General features: G+C 40.7%; 1 protein-coding gene across 1 annotated transcript in view; it reads right to left on the bottom strand.

The window, feature by feature from the left end:
* The window catches only part of LOC139287107 (pleckstrin homology domain-containing family A member 5-like), a 77,250-nt gene that overhangs the window by 15,705 nt on the left and 48,563 nt on the right, over positions 1 to 12,982 (bottom strand). The window contains exons 6-12 of the mRNA XM_070908092.1: positions 10,679 to 10,799; positions 10,406 to 10,510; positions 7,784 to 7,856; positions 5,617 to 5,717; positions 4,147 to 4,262; positions 1,994 to 2,500; positions 37 to 517 (exon numbers count right to left, since the gene is read on the bottom strand). Of these exons, the coding sequence (XP_070764193.1) occupies positions 37 to 517; positions 1,994 to 2,500; positions 4,147 to 4,262; positions 5,617 to 5,717; positions 7,784 to 7,856; positions 10,406 to 10,510; positions 10,679 to 10,799 (1,504 nt within the window). The remainder of the gene's footprint in view (positions 1 to 36; positions 518 to 1,993; positions 2,501 to 4,146; positions 4,263 to 5,616; positions 5,718 to 7,783; positions 7,857 to 10,405; positions 10,511 to 10,678; positions 10,800 to 12,982) is intronic.

The following is a 12,982-nucleotide window of genomic DNA, read 5'->3' as shown; positions in this document are numbered from 1 at the left end:
ATAAAAAACTTTTTTGTTAAGTGTGCCTTAACTGACCTTGTTGAGTTGTGGCCTGTGCCGTCTGTCAATGCTCATGTCTCTTCTGTAGATGGGAGAGGATACCTCTGATCGAGCATTGTTTATGTTGTAGGATCGCATTGGGGAGTAGCCACCATACATGGACAGGGAGCCGTGGGATGGCGAGGGGGGGATGGAGTGGCTTGGTGCAGCATGCTCTGACAGGTTGATCATAGTTTTGGGACTGGCCATATTGCTGTAGAGCCCCGGCTGCCTAGTGTAGGCCTGCCTTTGCTGCCACTCAAATAACTGCCACATGGTGTCGTCGCGCATGGACCGGCGTTTGTCAACCGATGAGGGACCCAGGGCCTGGTCGTACAACGATGGCGACATGCTGCAGATGCTGTCCCGCTGCGCCATGCTATTCCTGGGCATACTGCAGTAGCCATCGCCATAAGGAGGCATATAGGGTACCCGATGGCTTGGCATGTTTCTAGGCAGCGTCTGGTATGATGTAATGCTGGGGAGAAAGAAAAAAACACGTTATTATTAATTAATAATAACATGTGTAGCAGAGATAATCATTTCACATGTAGTTCGGGCAAAGCTTTTATATCTATATATATATATTTAGGACTTTACCAGCAGCCCTCAAAGGAGGTGCAATGCTTTAATAATTCTTCAACTACTTTATTATTTTATTTATTTATTTTCCTAAATCGTGATTTTGTTTCGTGAATAATAGGCTCTACCTGGCAGCTTCAAAGTAGAGAAGACAATGTTTATAGTAAATTAGACTTTCTCTGCATTTTGTTATTTTGAATAACACCAAACACCCAATTATAACTTGTAAGCTTACTCTCTCATCAAAGCAATGTCATGTTATGAAATAGCAAATCAGTAAAACATTTTGATTCGTCTTTTTAAAACTTTGTAGTTGTAAAACCTCCAGTGTAGTCTTCTACATAGATTTAATCCGGACCCTTCACTCACAAGAACCTCCCCAGGACAAGTTTGACCTTTCCAGTAACAACAAAGCTTTTGAAAAGCTCCACTTCCACAGTGGGTTCAAAGTCAGTGCAGCTGGCATCGAGAGAGCGTCCTATTAAGACTCCCTGACAGACCGTGGCTAGAAGGCTCACTGGTCTGTAAAACCCAGTAGCATTAAAAAAAGCCCTGTGACTACATGGAAACTAAACATCATTCTGGAGGACATGCATGTAATGATAAACAGAAACTGTTTGAATGGAGAGAGAACGGAGAGGGAGTGTACGCGCTTATCACAGAGGACCACTACGGAAAGACCAAGGCCTTGTTGTGGTTTTATCTATGATCATTTTTTTTAAATTCATGCATCGCTCAAAGAGTGGAGGCAAAGAGGCAAGGCTGTGTCAAACATGAGCACAAGCCCAACGGACAGACAGATAAACATATGGAGAGACAGACACACTGACAGACGGGCAGTCGGGCAGACAGACAGACACAGTGAGAGAGCAAGTTTAATCTCAACCAATTAAAAATGGGACTCTCACAGCAGGGTCAGTGGCAGGCAGTGACTCTGACCAACAGCTCTGCTCAGCTATTGTTTATCCCCAGTTCTACTTACTGGTACACTCAATAGTGTAATATCAAGTGTTTAAATCACGATGAGGAGCGTGTGAATCCTCTGGCTTTAAACGACACAGCTTTAGAAGGAAATGGGACTAAGAAGCTTTAGAAAATCGGAGTCTGCATATGTTCTGTATGTGGGTACTCAGATGCTTAGGGAGAATCCCTCTTGTCTCACGATGCAGGTAAATCAGCATTTCTAGATTATACCAAGTTTAGCCAAGTTCCACTTCTTGTTTTCAGAGTAGGAAAAAGTTTGGACTATGCAACAACATTTAAATAAACTCGCTGGTGTATTTTCACATATTTTGAGATCACGCGATCACGAAATAATTGAAACATTACGATTTTTTTTAAACCTGCAAAAAGGTCATATACTCAAACCAACCTCCTGGTGTCATCGTCCTGGTTACGTCCTCTTTGTGTGCGGACCCACTGCTCCAGTTGCTGCATAGAGTTGGTCCTACTCAGGGTGCGGTCTGGCTCATGGGTGGGACTTCGATGAGAGGGGACTCCAGCCCCATCAGGTGGACACTGCTCCCCAGATCCATTGACTTGGGGGCTGCGTTGTGACTCATCCATTTCTGTCGGAGTCTGCGGTGAGGTGATGTTAGCCTTGATGGCTGCTGCCTGGGCTGGCTGCAGTTTGATACTGTTGATCTTGGTGAGTGGGCGCTCGCGCTCCACCCCATCCTTCTGGAAGCCGTAGCGCTCTGCGTCTCGCTGCTTCCTCTCTTCTTCTGCTGTGGAGGAGGTGACTGCTGCAGCGCGCTCACGGTCCCCCTCACGGTTGCGTTCATTGTTCTGGATTTCAGGCTGTGTGAGTGGCGGCCTGTTGTTGGCCACATGGTTGATCTCTTGTGGTCCACACTGCTCCACTTTTAGCCTGTCCAACCTGATAAAGAGGACAAAGAGGAGACCTTAGAATAATAACAAGAAGACCCTGTGTTAGCTAAAGGCAATCAAGACACATAAGATCACCTGCATGGAGATGAAGGATGATAACTACTTTTGATTAAATTGGCAGCTGGGATACTCATCTGTGTCATAGATCACCAGTAAAAGGTGTTTGAGACATTACTTGATATTATATACAATAGAATATACTGTAGACCTAATGCACAGCCTTCGTGAACTCTGCTAATGGGGGCAGCTCTGAAACAAAAAGAAAGTGCAAAGAAAATGGGCGGCGGTGCACAATGTTTCTTCCAGCTGCCGGAGGAGGCCAGGCGTGTAAAAGGAAATCAGATATCTCCAATAAAACGTTGCCTCTGTTGGGGCACGTCACAAAGGTGCTGCTCAGACTCCGCTAATCCATTTGGGGCTCCCTTTTGTCTCCTCTCTAGAAGACCTATCTACAGCTCTGTGGTCCTTAGGGAGGTCTCCGGAGGTAATAGACACCACTACTCCTTGGCCTTAGACAGACTGAAGGTCACAGCTTCAAAGTTTGGCAAATTCCCCTTCGCAGCATGGCTCACTGGGTTAGCAATAAGAGGGCAGTAGGAAAAGGCATTCCTTCAGAGTTTCCACTTGTATCCTTTTAAATAGCAGCACTAGTCACGTAATGTCTTCTCCAGCCCTCTGTGGCTCCACCAGCCCAGCAGAGCACACATTTAGCCTTATGAAAGTTCTATGTGCATTTACTCATAGTGACTGTAGAAACACTTGAAGGGAAAGGTCCTGAAGAGATAAGGATTTGGGCTACTGAATCTTGTTCTTTCTTAACACTACCCACCAGCTTAAAATATGATGAATAAAAATGTGATAAAATGTAATACTGCCCATATAATACAAGACACTATAAACTTTGAAATGAGGATAGCCTTTAGTCTATGTAGATATTACAATGCTGTTATACTAGATAGCCGTATAACAACATCACACTGTCCTATTTAACAGTGCAGTTCAGTGGATTTCAGGCACTACTGCACTGTGTAATTACAAAGCACTTTACCATTACGCCTCTGCTCGCCCATGTAAAAGGAGGGCATTAGACAGGCGGTCTGCCAAATGACAGATATTTAACACAGTTTTAAAAAAAGGAAGGAAAAAACCCTGTCCTGATGAGTCAGTGATGCTGATCAGCCAGCACAGCTGCGCATGACATCCCCTGAACAACCTGCACCAGGCATTCGCAGTGCGTACATGCCAACATGCACATGGAATTATTGTGTATGTTGCTCTGTAATAAACTTTGACAGTAGAAATAGTTACATAACATTAAAAACAGTCACAGCTTCTTTAACAAACTTACAGACCATAAATGTCAAAAGCGGGTGTTGAACTGTTGCTTAAGAACTTAACAGGCTTAACAGAGGGATTTAAAAGCCCTTGTTTGGAGTAGAAATGCTAAAAAAGACTAATCAGGATGGAGAAATCAAGAAAACAAGGACTGCAAATTCAGTCATACTTGTTTTAAGAAATGTCCTCATTTCCTTTTTTAAATGTCTTTTTCTCCATTCAAAAACCCTGAAATCTCCCAACTTCAAATAAAATACGGCTCTCTGTTAAAATGACTATATTAGTGATGCTCGTACAAACCTTTTTACTGGCTCTGCATGCACAAGTGCAGCATCTGTCATTACTTTCATCCAAGACTCCATCTCTTTCGCTGTATCAGTGCAAAAATAGTACGTCCGCATGTTGGGATGTGTCGCCTGTTTTGACAACGGGCAGGATCAGGGACAGGAACAGTGACACACAGAAAAAGTTATCTGAAAGAGAGAAGAAAAACACATCAAGTCAACTGGGATTTTTAGCATCTTAACCCAGACCAGTGAATCAAGGTTGGTTTCCTTTATGCAGATTTATCACTAGATAAGAAGAATGTGGAGCTGTTGAGACACTTAAATCTATGTCATATTTAGCAAATAGTGGTGAAAATGCTATGTGGTGGCTTGTGAAATATTACCAGCTGCAAGCATCTGCACAATCCACATAAATCAAACCATGAGTCACCTGAGTTTCATGCATACCACTAGATTAGGGCAGTAAATCTGCCACAATACTGTAGGACTTACCATGTAATGCATTGTATGTCAGACACATTGTTCCGTAGTCGCTCTGTTCGCTTGCAGTGAACAAACCCATTTATTGTTTCAGCCAGACACAGAAAGAGAAAAACACAATGTTTAGTGAACAACCTCAATATCCTGTTTACCAATGTCTGAAAAAACAAAAAAAAGCACTGTCATTACTCCAATTACTCCAGAATAACCTTGAGAAATAAGGAACTTTTAATGACATGGCCCTTTTGGCCACAACAACAAGAGACAGGAAAAGTTTAGAATGAAAAATATGCAGTCAAAAAGTCATCCCATTCTGAGTGGATCACTGTAAACTGAAGAGGTCGTGCCCTGCTCTCGTGTTTCTCGCTTTACCTCAATTCTCTCTCTCTTCAGCCTGAGTCTAAGTTGGAAAAGGAGTGGGTTGTGTGGTTGCAGAGACCTTGAGCAGACTCCTGGGCGTCTGTGTTTGGCGGTACTTGGCAGGTCAACTTTGTTGTCTCTTAGGGTTTATGAAGGACCCACAGTCAAATACACACCACTGAGATCCCATAAAATATGCCTGTTGCCCTGTAACTTGGGGTTTCCGAGTCAACTGAGAGCATTGCAATGCTCTAGTACTACACCACTGGCAGTAGCCCGCACAGACATATCACTGCAAGCGCTTTCTTTGCTTTCTTAGCATTAGCAGTGTGCAGTTTTCAAGTTTTCAAAAATGACTTGGATTACTCCACTGTCAATCAATTGAAAATTATTTCTAAAGTAAAGACAAAACATGCTCAAAGCAAAGTAAACCCAGAAATTGATTTATGTGAGAGAACACAGTGGGACTATAAGACCATCACAGCAAAAAAAATAAATGTCTAACTTTCAAACTGTATACCAGTGATCAAAACATACATTCAGCTCTTAACATCATATTTTATTAGAACTTGTAATACTAATGCTTTACTTTTCTATCCTCTGAATGTACTAGAGTTTGACAGGAATGAAAACACGCACTGACCTTAAAGGCATATTTTCTGTTAATGTGATCATCCACAGACAGCATGGATATGCGAAAGCTTGGTAGGAGGATGCTGCCAAGTATGCCCTCCTCTTTTTCATCTGCAGAGAAAAAACAACCAAACACAATGCATTAGGGGCTATTTTAGTCAGTCAACTGCAAGTTGTCGATGATACCACACTACACTCTTCTGAGGAGCACTCATTTGTAAACATAAAAAAAGGCCACAGATAAACCAAGTGGATAGCGAGATAAAAACTAAAAGAGAAGTGCAACAGAGTCCAATCAGTGGAAAAGACGAGCATTGATTCAATGTCCTATGCAGCTAGGCTGCTCTAATCCTCATTAAGTTAGCAGACAGGGCTCCACATTGACAATGGAGCACTCTCCACAGGGGGGATTAGATTGAGTCCCGAGTTTTAAGCAGAAAATTGCTTAACCTCCTAATTTGATATAAGCAATCTGCACAGCTTACCCAAAACAGTGTAGGAAAACAAAATATATCAGGGAAGTGCCGGCTGCAGTCTCTCATATGTGCATTTGCTTTGTCTGCTTGGTATGTGTGCATGTCTGTCTGTGTGTGTGTGTGTGTGTGTGTGTTGACTGGGGATATAAAAGTCAAAGCCTCTCAACACTAACTGGTAGTAACTGGAAAGAATAAGGCTCATCATAATGGTGAGTAATATTTGGGGGAATAAGGGTAGCTGAACTCTGGTCAGCCTCTGGTGTTTGCCTCAGAGCTATGTTAGCGCTCTGGCTCCATTACTGAAGTCTGAAGGATTGATCTCTTGCCAGCATCAGCTGTACCTTGCCCCACATTTATGTATTCATCTATCTGTATCCTTTATTTAACCAGGTAAAAGTCTCACCGAGAACAAAATTATCAAGTCTCTGTCTCTCTTTCTCTAACACACACACACACAGAAACACAAACACAGAGCATTCAGCAGAACAGTCTCTGAACATAAGCCAACATAGTGGGAGATCCTGAGCGCACAATAATAGTCTGATAACTACAGCAGATAGCAGTTGTGTCGAGTTGAGGGGCAGCGCAGTTCATGACCTCTCTGTCGACTCTCTGCTGATGGATGGATTTCTCAACATGTCTGTCTGGATAAAGCCTTTTGGTCTGCTGCTGTCTGTGGCTTTTGTCAGTCGGTGGGCGGAAAGAAAGCGACAGGACTGGCAGACACCAGAAATAACACAGACTAGATGTCACCCTGATCAGCAGAAATGATGACTGTATTCGCATCAAGTGAGCAGAGGGCATCGTGATATGTGGACTTGCCAGGCAAGACTCGGTAGCTGCAGCCAAACAGTGGACCTACTCTACAGTTACCTTGTGGCCTCTATGACTCAAAGTATTCATTTCATTTTTTTCAATAGGAAACTCTCGAACGTTTTCTGGACACAGCTGTGTCAATATTTGATATGAACATTAGTACTGCATGAGAGAGGCTGAAATGTCCAGTCAATAGCAGCTCAGTCAATAGCATCTTATAAAAAATCCAATAACACTTGCAAATGTTTCCTACAGGTTTATAAGGAGACAGATTTTAATAATTGATTATGACTATGATTTAAGTGCTAGGGTCCATATAAATAAAATAACATAGAAATCTATTCAAGTTTCCACTTTAGTCAAAATAAAAACTTTTATTTAGTTATGAAAGTATAGGTTATCTTCACTAAATGTAAATACCACACATATTCAAGAGGATGATTTCAGTGATAACATAATAGTGGCTTCTATAATGTGGAATTAAAAGAGGATCTTTAAATATCAGCAAGATCAAGTTAGTTTAATGCAACTGAATCCAAAAATTACGAGAGAAATGCAAGCACTGTATAAAAACAGCAGCATCTCTGGAAACTTGTTTCAGGAATTAACATCAGTGTGGAATCCAATTTCCTGCTATGCTTTCTCTTTCAACATTAGGGCTGCACCCAAGCCTTGTTTAAAGCCCTGGCTTTGTTTGGGGAAAAAATGATCTCTAAAATGGCTGGTCGCAGGGACTTGGATGCAGATATATTAACAATTGCCAAGAGCACGGCTTGTGGCTCTGAAGGTCACAACAGCACTTTGAACTACTAATCGAAAACCACTATTGCTGCAATCGGTGCAATACTAATGAAACATGTTGGTAGCTGAAAGGACACAACTCACCTCTGTAATAGAAGAGACACAGGTCAGACAGCACAAACCACCTCTTCTTCCAGAGCTTCATCCCTGTACTGTCCTGAAAAGACACCAGAGAAATAGGGCACAGTCATAGTTACTCCACAAACTACTGGGAATGGTTTGATTGTGAAATTACAAAAAAAAGGACTTGCTGTAGTCCACTCACTTCCTCGGATATAATTAGTTGAATTCCTTCGATGTGATTAACTGTTTGCTATATGTAGCTTAATAGACTGGGCTAGTACCTTCAAATCAATTACTTTTATAAATGTATTTTAAAGTTTGAATTATGCTATATAATTTGATGTCAACTTGTTATGCCATGCTTCCAACTGACTGACAGGTCTGTATTGTCAGGTCATGTAATTCTGCATATTGTGGTCTAAAATGCCTCCTTGGACTCCTTTAAATTGAAATACATGATTTAATGGAGACTGTGTGGAATTCATCCATTTTGTGCCGCAAAATTTCTACCACTCACATTTTACATATTCTTGGCCTTAGATTGGAGTGAGGGTAAATTATTTGGTTTGGGGGGAAATTTCATTTCTGGTATGGAATAAATATATTAATAAAAGGGAGTGCCTCACCGTGTATATATTTTCAACCAAATAAACACTTTCAGTTTTAAAAGGAAGTATGTTGTTCAAAGGGCAACAGAAATAAACCTCCTTTGCTTAAGTTGTTCTTTGGTAAAGCAATGCTGTGATCAAAGGGGTTTTCAGGCTGCTGTTTGAAAAGGATGAAGGGTGAGGAAAAGGGTATTAACACCCCAGTTCGCCTTATTGGAAAACTTGAGCAGAGTCCTTAATCGTGGATTCAACCCAGAGACAAAAGTGTGGGGAGGGACCTCAAAAACAAGTCATTATGGTCAAACAGCATGTGGGCTGCAGTTTACTTTAAATGGAAATTCACTTCCATGAAACAGCATGTTTAACACATTAGTATCAAAAAGTCACAATACCAGATGCTGCTCAGTATGTTCATTGTGGAGGCACATAAGAAATGTAACAAAAAGATTCAAACTTATTGCATCTGTTAATTCATCACTTTCCCTACATTCAATCAAGGTCTTAACCACTCATTTTGCAGTGTGGTCATGAATAAACTTTATCAAAAGTTCTGTCAGATCTTGCTCTGTTCAGGCGGGAAGAGAAAAACTAGGCTTTCACCATCACATCAATCACTGTGGCATTTTGTTCTCCCAATGGATCAACTGAAGGGCTGCAGCTTTTCCTCAGCCAAGGACTTCAATAGCTTCCAGGTTTCAATGAGGCAGGAAAATAAAAGTGCAAATCCAGCTTTTATTCAGGGTAGCAGATTTGTGAGTCTTTTGCTTGATCTACGTCACCCTGATTGAGGTCCCCAAAGGAATAGCAGCTGGCAGCTGTACCAAAGGAAGCCATCGTCTGTTCACAAAGCTGCGCCGGGAGGCTGCAATCAAAACTAAATGAGTTTCCCACTTAGGAAGCATGAGAGAGTCCTGTCTGGCCAAGAGCTGCCTCAAGCACCCCCTTTTCACCCTCCTGTAAGTAACCAGGGAGCTGTGATGAGGGATTGGTATTTAAACACTGCCCGCACTGGATGACTGGCTGAGCAGAAACACTGGACAAAGAAATGCTCAGATCCTGTAAGACATCAAAAAGCTTCCTTTGTGCTTAAGACTGTTGCTGAAAATCTTACAGGGAGAGGGAGACCTTAACCTTCTTCTATGTGTAAAAAAGAGGTAAGTAGTATAAATATAAAGTTTGCATTTTACAAGATGACCTCCTGTTCTAAGCTAAATTCATACACTTTTCCCTAATATCCTTATTTCTAAATATCAATTAGATTATAAATACATGTATCAAACAAATGACCAAATAAATATAGGCAAACATACAATTAACAAACATGAATATGTGGATAACATACATACTTGCAGATAATAAGTGAAAGACTAGACTCAAGGCTCAACATTTTTATATTTTTGTATCATAATTAGTTTCCTTTTGCTGCGTTATAAATAGGTTTAGTTACTCCATTAAGGTCTATTTTGTTTTGCTATTTTCTTTTTAAGCTAATGTCAAAAATGCAAACATAGCAATGATGTAAGGATTTCATTACTTTGTATGCACTATATATGGACTCCACAGCCATGCTAGCGGCTCTGTGAGACTGTTCTTAGACAGCGACAATTACAGCTAAATGCTAATGTCAGCATACTAACAAGATCACAATGAACACACTAACATGCTGATGTTTTGAGGGAATACTGTTTACCATGTTCACCATCTTAGTTTTGTGATTTAGCATGCTAACATTAGCCAATTAGCACTAAACACTGAGGCTGATGGGAATGTCATTAGTTGTGCAGGTATTTTGGCATGTTTGACAAATTAAAAATTGGCACTTTGGTGATCTCCTGAAAAGTCAGGGGATCATCAAAGTTATTACAATATATCTTTAGGTGGACATGAATGTCTGTACCAGATATCATGACAAGCCATCCAATAGATGTTGAGACATTTGCAATGATGCCAAGTTACCACCTCTGCTTATCAGCACATTATATGATTTATTGAACTAGATGTAAAGTTTTACTTGAAGTCATGTAATCTTTCTCACCTGTTTGTAAAGCCAGTTTCTCTTGATTACTGGGGCACTGGGATTCCTCCTGATGGAGTTGGATCTCTTCCCAAAGTTATGAATTTTTTTGGAAGGTCTTGAGGGCTAGAAATACAGTATGAATGAGTAAATAGCAAAGTGAGCTCAATCCACAAAAAAATGTTCTATACTGTTATCAAACTTTTCAAGGCATTAAAATCTGGTTTGGTTTTCCATTGTTTTCCTAAGTTAAAAGACATGCATGGTAATCCTGTCTTCATGTGTGTCACTCACTCTTCCTGCTGGACTACTGGGGTTTACGGCATAGTCTGAGACGCCTGTGTAGTTGGATGCCTCACTCATGGTGCTTAGTGGCCGCTCCTTCTTGTCATTCGCCGGCACTTTGGAGGCAGATCTAAACAAAAGAAACAAAGCATGCCAAGAGCATAGAGGCAAATCATCAGTCAGAAATATAGACTGCCAATTTATGTCTAATGACCTCGATAAAAGAAGGAGAATTGGAGGAAGTGGACTTTATTGTCTGTTCCATCATTCCTCTGAAGTTCAAACTTTCTGTTATAATGAGATCTCAACATGGGCTTATGAATCAAGCCAACTACTCCCACCATGTCACTGCAGATACATTCCCAGTTATCAAACAGATTTAAATGGTCTGCAAAGTCAGCCTGACATACTGAAATGCAGCAGCTGCAGTAGTGATCAGATCAGGATGCCTCTAAAAGCCAAAAGTTTTTAAAGCAATCGTAAGTTCAATACATTTGCCATAGGATAGAACGCCTTGTGAAATAAGATGTCTCTGGAGCATAGAGATGTCCTACATTCTTTAGGAGGGGAACAACGCTGTAGTCTAGAGGGAACAAGACAGGAAAACCAGAGTAGAGCAGAAATACTGCAGCAATGAAAATAGTGTAATCTCTCAGATGTACTTGATTCAGGTCACTGAATAAGGACAGCAACTGCCAACCCTGCACTGCCAACTCCCCCTTCAAACCTGCCCATTTGATCTATGATCTAACATTTATAGATTCCAGCTCACATGGTACCATTCAGCATAAATTAAATACTCATTTGATAATCCGTAATCAATCCATTCATCCATCATATACATGTACTTTCCATCCATCTATACCACCTAGATAAATCTTTCAATCTATCCATCTGTTAGACACGAAAACAAAACTGTTAACACACCAAAAAAGGAAATTCAGAGTCAATTTAAAAACGGTTCAACAATTCAGACTCCATGCTGTTATACTCGTGCACGAACACGAAAAGGGATCACAGGGGGTAACATCAGCTCGACTCACAACAGCAGGCAACAAACACAGGATGTTCATTCCCGTGCAGCATAGTGATGGGTCTGATACTACCTGCAGACCCTTCAAAAAAATGACGAGACAAAACAATGACAATCACAAACTGACTTTGTCTTACTTGTATTTGGAAGAAAAGTTTGCTTTCTGCAAGACGCAGCAACATCTTACTATAATGTACTTGAGCTCTTATGATTGCTGGACCAATAAGAGAATTTCTTACATGAAAGAGATTTTTTTTTCTTATTATTAGAGTTCACTGGCTGTCTTCAGTGACATACATAAGGGGGTTCTGTGTAGAGGTGACACATGCCTGCAGACACCATCAAGGAAGTAAGTGGGTGGACAAGTGGGCTGCTCTCTCGAGTTGAAGTGCACACAATTTGTCAACTCACTACTCTAAAATAGCTGCTTGCACAGAGTGATGAGTAGCCACTGAGATTCACCTTCTTCTCCATCTAATGAGCCTCCTCTAGAAAATGAGCTCCGAAGATTTTCAGCACTACCAGTGACAGGTGAAATCCAAAGTGAACCATCATCAATGGTGTGTCAACTTGCTGCCACAACACATAGGTTGGGAGGGATGGAGACAGTGCACTGACTTTGTTGTAAAAGGGACATTGCTCCATTTGATGCTCTATTTGGCCAACAGACAATTTCTAGGCTTTAAACTGCAGACTGTTTGTGTGTCCTGATAATTTCTTTGAGCCAGATAATAAAAATAATGAAATTGAAAAGTAGTGAGTGTGTCAAATTGGCTGCTTTAGTGTAAGAGCTGCATTATAGCCCTAATGCACAACTTAAAATATCTTAAGCACTACAACAGATGTTGTATTTGGGTATTCAAATATTAGCTGAAAAATGTTAATGAACAATGTCTTTTTACAATGATGAAAACTAGACAATTCAATGAAAAGCAACATCTCAAAAATAATGTATAATAACTAACTATCAAATGGTACTTTTATCTATGATTAAATGCAAAATGATAATGTTAGAGACAAACAAAATTGAAATGTATTCTTTTGATGTTTCTCACCATGAAACATGAGAGGAAGACAAGCAAATGTTAGCGAGACCAATGATAATAAATGCAAAAGCATCCCCTTTGCCAACATTTCAGTTTTAAAAGAATTGAGCTCTCCACATGATGGAGACATGACATGACAAAATTATACTGCTTACACAGTTTCAACTAGAGCTACAACTACTGAGTATCGATTAACCTGCCAATTCATTACTCAACTAATCAATTAATCATTTG

This window comes from Enoplosus armatus, chromosome 6, assembly GCF_043641665.1.
Source record: "Enoplosus armatus isolate fEnoArm2 chromosome 6, fEnoArm2.hap1, whole genome shotgun sequence".
NCBI classification, from domain to species: Eukaryota; Metazoa; Chordata; class Actinopteri; order Centrarchiformes; family Enoplosidae; genus Enoplosus; species Enoplosus armatus.
The sequence above is the reverse complement of the archived record's forward strand: the minus strand, read 5'-3'. Positions and strand labels throughout refer to the sequence as shown.